This window comes from Dendropsophus ebraccatus, chromosome 6 (genome assembly GCF_027789765.1).
Source record: "Dendropsophus ebraccatus isolate aDenEbr1 chromosome 6, aDenEbr1.pat, whole genome shotgun sequence".
In the NCBI taxonomy this organism is placed as follows: domain Eukaryota; kingdom Metazoa; phylum Chordata; class Amphibia; order Anura; family Hylidae; genus Dendropsophus; species Dendropsophus ebraccatus.
This window is the reverse complement of record NC_091459.1, coordinates 85,285,921-85,298,349: the sequence shown is the minus strand read 5'-3', so window position 1 is coordinate 85,298,349 and position 12,429 is coordinate 85,285,921. Positions and strand designations below refer to the sequence as shown.

Sequence of the window (12,429 nt, the reverse complement as noted above, 5' to 3'; positions counted from 1 at the left end):
TTTTTTTATAACTATCAGCGTTTAGATGGTACGATATATCGTACGAATATTCGCACTGCGATCGTTTAAGCCTATCTCACACATTGGTTAAATTGGCGAACGACTGTTCACACGGAACGATTTGCGAATTTTTTGCGTACGATGAACGACGATTTGATGACCTGATGAAAGATCAAAATGTACGATTTATCGTGCGTCGTTCGATCGTTCGCTGCGTTTACACGTACGATCATTCGAATTTGACCGTTATCGCGCAAATTCGCACGATAATCGTTACGTGTAAACGCAGCATAAATGTATGAAATATAAAGAGAAGTCTTTCATTCTTATGATTTGGCTTCATTCTTTGTTGGCTTACAAAGATGTATTACAAGTTGCATCAAACGCTGTGCTGTGGGAGTCTCGCTTTTCTGTTAGCAACTTTTTATAAGACCATTGCAAATCAGGTCATATCTAGGGTGCAATTCTTTCATGTTTTATACTCTAACAAATAATTTGTGTCCAGAATCCTCTTCACCACATCATAGTTCACACCACATAATATTGTACATTCAGCACCATTACTGAAATTACGGTTATTTTATTTTATTTTTTACAATGTGAGTACTGGAGGCTTTTCTATAGACTTTAATAGAACACATTATTAGATTAAAACAATCAAACAAACAAAAACAAAACTAATTTGTATACCTTTTCAAGGTTGTTTTTTGTTTTCATTTTAGAGTGTGTGAACTCATCCTAAATGTTAGTCTAAATGGCATATATACCTGTAACATTTGTTTAACACTAACACAACCAGCTGAAAAATCCCTTATAGAGTTTTGCTTCAGCTGCACTGGAAGAAATTGGGCATGGGCAAATTTTTAAAAAACAATGGTTTGATGGATTCCAGTTGCCATTTCACATTTCTGGGATTTCTAATGTAAGAGGAAAACCACATAAGTTCTTGTGCCAATCAAACTAAAAGTCAACACTGCAGGCTGGTGTAATGGTATGGTTGTGTGAGGTATGCGTGTATGTGATACAGGCCTTTTGAATGACACATGACATCAGAGCTGCCTATCATGTAAAATCTTCATAGTTGATGTTATAGTCCATCTGTGCATATGTATTTTGGACAAAGCAATGCCCTCTTTCATTTACTTGTAAATGGTCACAGATGTAAACCCTCCTCTCTAAATTCAACAACAAAGATTCTTTACACCATTTGTGTTTTGAACATTTACCATTGTGTAAGATCTAGTCTATTTAGCAAAGGCAAAAAAACAAAAAGTCTATGCAAGCCGACTAAACACCAAGGCGGGACTTTATGTAATAAAAATCACTGCTCCAGTGTGCTGCGTTGGATTTACTAAGGCTCTTAGTAAATCTAGCTTAACTGAGACAGGTTCAAAAACATACGCCTGCTCCTGGGCTTGCAAAGATTTCTGCATGAATTACGCCTGCTAGTCTGATAATAAATCAGCTGTGCCTCCTCCCCGCCCTGCCCGCCAGTCGGTACTTGCGATTATTTTCAAAGATCATCCTGGCCGGTACTGCTGTACCGGCCGGATGGCCTTTCCTGCTGCAGTGTTCTGATGCGGGCGCATCACCGCACCAGAGCTCTCATAGCACACAATAAAGAAAGCGGCCGGAGGCACTCACCTCGTTGTGTGAACTGACAGGTCTTTCTACGGCCGCGATTCACTAGATTGTGGCCGCAGAAAACTGACATGTCAATTCTTTGCAGCGCCGCATGGGATCCCGGCTGGAGCATAGACAATGTGTATATGCTCCGGCCGGGATCCCATAAAAGGAGAGGCAATGTGCAAACACGTGCAAAGTACGGCCGTTGTTGCCGATGTAACTACGGCCGTACTTTTACGTAGTTATAACATAGCCTAAATATGGATGCATGCTAGATGACCAGTAAACCCAAATGCCTGGACTGCAAAGGAGAAAAGGAATCCAATAAAATTCAATTGATTGCGAAATGTCCCAAGCTTTATTTGAATTACTGAGAATACAGTAGCAACAATCCAACCACAAAGATTGGGAGTTTTTGCAAACAATTGGATGCTGTTGGATCCATTTTCAGCATTGTTGAGAAGAGATTGTCGTTAAAAATGTTGACTGAAACAGAGTCTATGTACTACATAAGTTATCCAAGCTTAATATGACAACTAATGAAGGAGCCAGGTTCCTCTGGCACTGCATACATGGTGTCTTATTTCCAAATGGCTCCTTGAAATTTGACATTTACCTACATATATCTACTGTGCTATAGATGTATAATGACATGCCAAGAATTAAAAAAAAAAAAAAAGAACATTTTACAAAAGAATAATCAGAAAAGGTAAATATATAGTGATAAAACCCAGACTCCAGGCTTAGACCTGAGTCCCATTGGGTTTTAGTTGCTTAGATACAGTAAAAGGACACGTTATAAACACAAGATAAATCAAAAGTGTAAATCTAGTAGCCTGTATAACATATCGGTAAACATAAGTGTCACTTTCTTACATATATATTAACATTAGCTGTGTGAGTCAGATGAAAAAGTGTTCAGTGCCCTGAGCTGTAGATCAGGAAGTTCTCAAATATCAACTCATCACTTGAGAAGAGGAGTCTGACGGACCACATTCAGCACAGGTCAATGCTTCCGCTTATCCTTCTGCCAAAAGTAATGTATCTACAGTACTTCTAACCAGGAGAAAGCAGCTGTATGAACAGCAGATCGAGTATGTGTCCATGGCGATTTCAATATGCTATTGTTCTCAAGGGAACATCATCGCAATGAATTCAAAATGTATTTACTAACAAAGATGACAACTAGAATATCAATTTATGGATCTTGATATCCTTGTTAGCGGATTACATTGAACCAGTAAATAGTATACTGTTACATCCTGGACAGCATACAAAGCACTTTGAGAGATGACAGAAGTTTTATTTTCCATATGAGTTTATGTTTCAATGATACTAAGTAAAGAAACTGCACTACTTAATAAGGCTGATTAATATTTTAAGGGGCACTGAACAAGCCACAATAGTACAACAAACATCAACAGTACAATATGCCTGCTGTGTGACAAGGACATTGCTGGCAGAGGGGAAAGAAGATCCACCTCCATTTACTCCATGTAGGTACAGATGTAGCATGATTAGCACTGACCAAGACCTGTAGGAGCCAGGACCATGGTGATGGTATAAAGGTTACTTGGATATGCTCATGGAGTGATCAGTTTACATGCTGCCTATAGAAGTCTATGGAAAGGGAAGGGAGTGGAGAAAGTGTAAGATGAGATTGCACTTTAAGCCAATGTTCTATTGTCAGTCTTTGCACACACTGTAATATATATATATATATATATATATATCTTTTTTTTTTACAATGTATGCACGGACTGACATCTTTCTATAGATGTTAATGTTGCACATTGTTGGATACAACTGTGTTTCACACCTATTTTACTGTCATATTCTGCTTTTAGGGTTCAAACCCATTTGCCGGATCTGCAGCGAGTCTCCATGCTGCGTTTTTGCAGCGAGACTCGCTGCAGATCCCAGCCCTATACTTTCATTAGCAGAGAAACTCTTGTCTGTAGCCCTCCCCATTAACCCCCTAGCTGCCGGACATTATACATTACCGGGTCCCCGTTCCTGCTTGCTTCGGGGCTCCCGGTGTCTTCACGGCCCGCCCGGCCAATCAGTGCGCTGCGGCAGGGCAGCGCACTGATTGGCCGGGCAGAACGTGTCGGGAGCCGCCGAAGCAAGCAGGAGCGGGGACCTGGTAATGTATATCCTGCCCGCCCCCCCTGCAGCCCCGATCGCCGCATGATCGCCCCCCGCACCCCCCCGGCCGCATGATCGCCCCCCGCACCCCCCGGCCGCAGGATCGGCCCCCGCACCCCCCAGCCGCATGATCGCCCCCCGCACCCCCGGCCGCAAGATCGCTCCCCGCAGCCCCCGGCCGCACGATCACCCTCCGCACCCTCCGGCCGCACGATCGCCCCTCGCACCCCCTGGCCGCACGATCACCCCCGCACCCCCCGGCCGCACAATCGCCCCCCGCACCTCCCGGCCGCATGATCGACCCCCGCAGCCCCGATCGCCCCCGGCTGCATGATCGCCCCCCGGCCGCACGGGCTGCGGGGGGCGATGGTGCGGCCGGGGGCTACGGGGGGGCGATCATGCGGCCGGGGGGTGCGGGGGGCGATCGTGCGGCCGGGGGTGCGGGGGGCGATCATGCAGCTGGGGGGTGAGGGGGGGCGATCGGGGCTGCAGGGGGGGCGGGCAGGATTTACATTACCAGGTCCCCGCTCCTGCTTGCTTCGGCGGCTCCCGACACGTTCTGCCCGGCCAATCAGTGCGCTGCCCTGCCGCAGCGCACTGATTGGCCGGGCGGGCCGTGAAGACACCGGGAGCCCCGAAGCAAGCAGGAACGGGGACCCGGTAATGTATAATGTCCGGCGGCTAGGGGGTTAATGGGGAGGGCTGCAGACAAAATCTCAGCAGGGATGTACATCCCTGCTGCGAGTTTCTCTGCTATTGAAAGTATAGGGCTGGGATCTGCAGCGAGTCTCGCTGCAAAAACGCAGCATGGAGACTCGCTGCAGATCCGGCAAGTGGGTTTGTACCCTTAATTTACTGAGTGTCAACATGGCCTAAAGATGTATTCCAGTGGCAACAATATTTTTCTAACTGATTAAAAAAAAAAAAACCTCATCTGCCCCAGTTCTCAGCTGCTTCCTGTTATGTGGTATCCCTGCAAATAAAGCCCACTCAGCCAATCACTGGCTGAGGAGGGTCACAGCTACAGACAGTGACTGGCTTGGTTGGGAAATTTTGTAGCTATTAGGGCAGGTGAGTATCGTTTTTATTTATTTTTATACACCTAGAATAAAAACATTTTTGTCACCAGAACAAGTCATAGACAGGTTTGTGTGAAGAAGGGTAAATAATATCTCCTTAGACACCTATAGAATTCTGCATGTGTATACAGACATTGCATTAAGGAAAGATCAATAGAGAAATTACTCAAATTGTGTGTGCCCCTTCACAGTTAAATACAAAATCCTGTTGTATTTCTGATTTACAGCAGCAAAATAATAAAAACCTGATCCAATAGACAACACTGTTTGTTAGATAAAACGAATCGTTGTCTGTTTTTTTTTCCTTGACAGGAAGGAGACTGCTGAAAAGACTCTTTTATTTTCCTTTCCAAGCATAATAAACTATAATTAAGTTGCAAGGTAAAAATATTTAAATACTTAGAAAATATTGCTTTCAATGTAATCAAATTATGAAACAATTTGTGGTAATGGCATTTGGTTTTCCGGTTTGCCATGTAATCACGTTTAACTCTGTAGCAATGTTATCGGAATCTATTAGAATGGTTTTTGCAATCACACTGTTTTTGCAGTTTGTTTAATGTACGCGTTTTTATCAGTATCAGTTTATATCTTGCTCTCATTATATATCCTCATAAAATATTTCTCTCAAACTTAACTTGAACTCTCTAATCTCACAACCTCTAACCTTATTATTCATTGTAACGTAAATGGAAATAATATTACTGAAATGCTTATGATAGATCTATGACTAATAGTTACTTCGAAATATACTTCTAATTTTCTACATTTTTTTTTACTTTGCACTTTTAGGTCACGTTTAGGACACGGCCGTCTCACAGAACGGCCACTGTCTGTGAAGTACGCCCTGGCAGGTACTGCAGTATCGGCTGGATGAACACCACTTGGGGGTGCCCGCATGAGTGTATACAGTGTGTATACACTCCAGCCAGGATTCCATAGGAAACAATGTGAATTCGCCCTTTCAATAAATAGTTATTGAAAATATACAGCGTGTGAACGAGGCCTTAAACAGTGAACTATCATGGCTACATAGCTCATAAACCACGTTTTTGTGTATACTAAAAAAAGCCTAGAGATGAAGCTTTATAGCAGCTAAGAAACCTATTTACAATTATAAAAGAGCCGGGAAGAAGAGCATAGGGCAGGAAGAAACAATGCCCATTTCACAGCTTTGTTATTCTCTGCTACTGCCTATACTTCCAAGTACAGCAGTGCCTGCACTGCTCTCCTGTCCTTTCCTGGTGTTAGGTAAATTTGCTATGTAAGACTGCTGTAGAAGGGTGGCCTCAGGATTAATTAGGGGTGTGGTAAGATTAGTGGGCGGGTGGCCACATTGGTGCACTAAGAGGTAAAGTACCACCCCTGGTGCACTGAACTGACTTATTTACATATTGATTCAATTATTAGTTCATAATTATTATATTAAGGACACCATGTGCTGCTGTGTAAGATCCCCTATACGGATCTATCAGCAGGTCAGGATGCTCTAACCTGCTGATAGATTATCTTTTAGGTTAGGGCAGGACGGAGAAGGAGTGTCTGTATTAGGATTATAACCACAAGTGATAAAAAAACACAGGCACTACAGCCACCCCAGTAACAAAATTAGGGAAAAAAAGGCAAAGCCATAACCCAGGGAAAATTTAAAATATCTATTCATAGCTCTCAGTTTATATCCTGCTCTCATTATATATCCTCATAAAATATTTCAAACTAAAGTTGAACTCTCTAATCTCCCAACCTCTAACCGTATTATTCATTGTAACGTAAATAGACATCCTATTACTGAAATACTTATGATAAATCTACTATGACTAACAGTTACTTTGAAGTATACTTCTCATTTTCTACATCTTTTACACTTTTAAACAGTGAACTATGAACGGTTACATACCTCATCCACACGTCCTACCGCTCCATAAATCTTGGCTATCTGACCAATAAGACATGGGAAATGTTCAGCAATTCCTTTTAACGCAGAAAGAGATCCAGCCAGGGTCAGTGGTTCATATAATGAAATGTCTAGTAGTATGTTAACAACAATATCACTGTAACTTGGATCAGACAGATATTCTGTAAGGACAGGCACAGTTTCTGAAAGGACCTGAAAAAGGTAATAGTAATGATTAAAGCTAGAGAACATTTAAGTAGATATTTTTTTAGGCAGATTTGGCATAATTGGGAATGGAAAGAATCATCAGGGTTTCCTCTGTAGTAATAATGTTAGCAATCCCTGTCCTAGGTGGTGGTATAAAATGGAGAATACTATAATATATATTATAAAGTATGCTTTAATGGAAATGATGTTATATTTTTGTACTTGTGTATTCTTTCTAATACACGTGCTTAGGCTATGTTCACACTACGTATATGTCCGGCTGTAGTTCGTACGCGGACGGCCATGTGCGGCTGAAACTACGGCTGTGGGAAAAATAGACATGCGGCCGGATTGCGAACATGCAGGCGAACCGCGACCATACGCCCGTAGTGCAGTTATGCTCCCTAGCTTGTTTCGAAGCGATCTGAAACAGGTCATTTACTTGGAAATCTTTGCCCAGCCCAATAAAACACACAGAACCTTTTGGATCTAAAAATCAAGTTCAATTTGGCTGAAATAAGTACCGCATTGAGATCCACGGCCGTGAGTTGGAACAGTTCCGGCGGCAAACAATGGTCTTGTTCATTTTTCACAGCGCCGTTGTCAGGAACCGGTGACACCAAACACACAGAGACAGTGCGCCCTAAGCTTAGCCCCGCCCACTGTCCTCTACCTATTTGCCACAATCCGCCCTAAGATGGCGGCGAGCAACTGGGCGGCGGTCCCTGCACTGGCTAGGTGGGACACAAAGACAAGACAGACAGACAAAACGCAATAAAGAATAGTCAGCAATCCGGGTCACAACAGTCTGGCAGCAAAAGTACAAAATCGGATCCAAAAGCGTAGTCAGAAAACAGGCAATAAGGTCAGGGGCAGGCGGCAAACAAGGGAGATCAAAAATACTAAGCAGGAGTCAGGAGAAACCAGAAAACAGAACACACAAGCAGGCAGAGACTAAGTCAATAACCGGCAAGGCACAGGCAGAAACAGAAATCTTAAATAGGAGACCAGGAACCATGTCCAGAAAGTGATAGGAGGGACCAGCTGTCAATCACTGAGGCAAAGGCAGGTTAACTGTTACAAGACCAGAAGAAACTAGCAGCACAGACACGGGTGGGGCAGGGAAAACAATTAGCAGACCAGAAGGAATAAGACACAGTTCAGACAGGGAAAAAACAAGGCAAACTAAACACAGAATAAATGGAAGATTATGGCCAAAATCGCAGTCTTTGGCGCAGAGGTCTAATCTTCACAGCAGAGGGTGGCACTGATGCCTTTTCAGGCGAGATCATGACAGCCGTATACGATCCGGCCGTAGGCTCATACGTAGTGTGCATTGTGCGGCCGGAAATCATATACTTCCAAACGTATGCATCAACCTCAAAACTACGGGCGTATATTTACGGTTCGCACTACGGCCGGAAATATACGTAGTGTGAACATAGCCTTAAAGTGTACCTATCATTTAAGCAATCTTCTGACATGTCATAGCGACATGTCAGAAGTTTATATGGGTGGGGGTCTGGGTGCCTAAGGCTATGTTCCTACACAGTATTTTTGCTCAGTATTTTGGTTAGTATTTTTCAACCAAAACCAGGAGTGTATTGAAAACACAGAAAATATATGTTCACACACTGTTTAAAATTTATAGGATGGCTGCCATTTAAAGTGAATGTGCCATCAATACATTTACTTTAAGTTTTGCACATGAATAGAACGGCCCTGGGGCGGGAAAGCCAGTGCTGCGGTCCTTCTTTAGAACCATGGTCCAGTTCCTGCAAATGGCACCAGTCTATTACCGAGCGCTGGCTGAGGCTGAACCACTGGAGGTGGGCCAGCCCGACAAAATTAATGGGGCCGCATAATAGAGGGGCAGGGGTCTCCTCCACTGGGGGTGGGCTGGCCCGCCTCCAGTGCTTCACTCCCGACCGATGCTCGGTAGTAGACCAGTGCCATGAGCGGGAACCAGGCCATGGTTTGGAAAAAAAAAAAAAGGACTGCAGCACCGGCTTCCCCTTGTCGGCAACGTTCTATTCAATGTGCAAAACTTAAATCAACTATACTGATGGTACATTCGCTTTAATGACAAATAATTTCTGTTATTTTAAAAGAACGGCCATTGTTTTGAAATAACGGACATTATTTGCTCTTAAATGACGGCCATGCACTAAATTTTAACGGTGTGTGAACATAGACTTTCTGTGTTATCAATCCACTCTTGGTTTTGGTTGAAAAATACTATGCAAAAATACTGTGTGGTAACATAGCCTAAATGTGTATTGAGGCCTTATCTTATTTCCAAGAGTTTCTAGAGGAAGCGAGTTAATAGTAAGAAGGAGATTAATGAAGTGTTAATGTGATAAAATTCACAGCAATGTATAGGTAGCCTTCGTGTAAACTCCTCACATGGACATAGTCCCGCAGCAATGCCTTTGATTATTTGAATAAGCTCTATAGACACAATTTACAAAGTATTTAAGTAGTATATATCCAGGGAAGGAAACATGCCTTCTTCTCACATAATTACCTTACTGTATTAAGTGACAAAGGAAGACATGCCAAGCTAAACAGTTCTTATGCGTATACATTTCCTTTTTTTCTAGTAACAAATGCAAAAACATTTCACATGAGTAATAAGAATTTAATGGCATTTCTGAAATCTGAAGTTCTCATCTGGTTTAACGTTCTCTCTTCTTCACAATTTATTGAAACTCAATTGAAATACACATATTTACTTTTAAATAAAAAGCAAATAACTTCACCAGTATAATTGCAATTATGAAAACACATCGTTGAAAAGCTGGATAGCTTTGAAATATATCATTCTTTTATCCCAGCATCAGTAATACTGGTATAATATACTGGTGATTTTACAGGGTGTTCTTGTCTCTTAATTTAAAAAAAAATGGTTGTAAATTCAATGTTGGAAAAAAATAGTATGGTACCATGTTAGCCAGAAATATCCATATGGTGGTAAATACTTTCGATCAAAGTATTTTAGGAGTGATACCTTTATTGGCCAACCAAAAATTGTTATAATTGAGAACTTTCAGAATTCAAACGATCCCTTTGTCAGACATGTTTTCTGTAAGTCATTAATTTGTAAACTTGTTTTACAAAGGGATATTTTGAATTCCGAAAGCTCACAATTATAACAATTTTTGTTGGCCTACAAAGGTATCACTCCTAAAATACTTTGATAGAAAGTATTTACCACCATATGAATTTTAATGTTGGAATTACAGGTGTTTTTTTACACAAAGTGTGTACTGATGGCCGTCTTTCTAAAGACTTTAAAGCGAATGTACCATCAGGTACATTCACTTTAAGTGCTTTACATGGAAAGAGTGGCGCCGGTGCAAGGAAGCCAATGCTGCGGGCCTTTTTTTTGAACTGCTGCCCAGTTCCCAAATATGGTGTTGTTCTATTCCCGTGCAGCAGCCCATACTAAAGCACTGGAGGTGGGCCGGCCCATCCCCCAGTGGGAGGAAACCCCTGCCCCTCTACGACACGGCTCCATTAGAATCAATGGAGCTACACTGGGGGCTGGTGGGCCCGCCTTTAGTGCCTCAGCCCAAGCCAGTGCCCAGGAATAGAACTGCGCCATACTCGGGAACTGGGCCGCAGTTCAAAAAAAGGACCATTGGCACCGGCTTCCTGGCACCACTATTTCTATCCATGTGAAACACTTAAAGCAAATGTACCTTATGGTAGATTCCCTTTAGATGAATCTAACCTGCTGATAGCTCCCTATTGCACATAGGGCCCTGAGGATGAGGGTAAGTCTCTTACCTTTATCCTCAGCTTCGTTTCCGTGCAGTTTGTATTTTAATACAGTGTCTAGTAAAGTTATTTGGAACACTGGGGATGGGGCTATGTTTTAGAACAACGTTTTAAATAGAGGCGTTACCTTTCACAATGATCCTGTCTGTGATGATAATGAGGAGACCTGCTCAAAGGTTTCCTTCACAGAACAGAAAGTCAACTTATTATTAGGCTTTGTGGGAGGAGTGAAAATTTCAACATGTCAGGATTTTTATTATCTAGATGGGAGAACTGGAAAAACATAGCCAAAAATATAAATATATATGGGCCCACAGGCCCCCACTGTGATGATCTCCCCTCCTCTCTGTGACGCGGCTCCATTACAATCAATAGCGCTGCGTCACAGTGGGGAGAGGGTTTTGTCCCACTGGACACTGGCAGGCCCGTCCCCAGTGCTTCATGCCAGGCCGGTGCTCTGGAATAGACCGCCGATCTATTCATGTAAAAAAACCAAATTGATATACCTAATGGTACATTTGCTTTAACATAAAAACTTGATTTTAACAGTAGGTTATTTTCTGATCACACATGCTTAGATTTCTCGCAGATTTGTGGCAGATTAGGACTTGTCTATTGAGGATAATCAGAAAAAGTTTCAGCAAATTCTCACCATGTGAACATACCCTTAAAATAACTGTATTATACTGGAGGAAAATGTCTGCATATTCTGTATTCTTTATTTAGTTTGACATTTGCATATGATTTTTATTTAAATAAACCCACATGTATTTCTTTTTGAAAAGAGAATTGTTTTTATATGATCAGGTTTCTTTGGTTTATACTTTAAAGACTCAATTTCTAAAATTTACATACATGTATTTCCTTACATAATGAGCTAATAGTGGTACTACTAGTGGTGAATGTTACATGAACAATCTGTTTCAGTCATATTTTCTTACATTAATATCCTGCCAGACTAAATTAAAATGGAAGAGCGGAAAAGTAACAGAAACTACAGTATATGTTGGTTACTAGTGTAAGGATGACGATAATGGACAGCAGCTTAAAAACTGTAGTTGGGAGTATAAATTACTAAAATAATACACTCTCAAGTACAACATCCGAAAAAATACACTAATGGTGCAGGAGATCAGGTTTACATATTACAGAATGAAATTCTCAGTGAGATTTCACATAACTGTTGGGCAAATAATCCTGTTTGTCTGCAAAGAGTACATCACGAATACAGGACTTCACAAGAAAGCAGCACAGCATGCTAAACATTCATAGTATAATCAAATAATGAAAGTAGACAAAAATATTGTATATCAAGTAGTGATCAAGATATAAAGCTAAAATTAAACTGACATGGTAAAGATCACCATTTGAAAGTGAATGTACCAGCAGGTACATTGCTTTAAGATTTTTAAATAGGGGATGGGGATGCTGGTGCCACAGTCTTTTTTTTTTTTGAGCCGAGGGCCGGTTCCCGTGCATGGCGACACTCTATTCCAGGGTACCGTCCCGGCCTAAAGCAGTGGAGGCGGGCAGGCCGGACTCCAGTGTGACGTTTAAAGAGGGGAGGGCAGAATGTCACACTGGGGGTGGGCAGGCCTGCCTTCAGTGCTTCAGGCTGGGCCGGTACCCGGGAATAGAGTGGCGGCATGCGCGGGAATCGGGTTGCGGTTCAAAAAAAAGGACTGCGGTACA

The 12,429-nt window shown here is 42.2% G+C and overlaps 1 protein-coding gene across 1 annotated transcript in view; it reads right to left on the bottom strand.

Annotated features, from left to right (window-relative positions):
* The window catches only part of VEPH1 (ventricular zone expressed PH domain containing 1), a 219,614-nt gene that overhangs the window by 139,819 nt on the left and 67,366 nt on the right, over nt 1–12,429 (bottom strand). Inside the window, exon 5 of the mRNA XM_069973855.1 lies at nt 6,751–6,960. Coding sequence (XP_069829956.1) covers nt 6,751–6,960 — 210 coding nt within the window. The remainder of the gene's footprint in view (nt 1–6,750; nt 6,961–12,429) is intronic.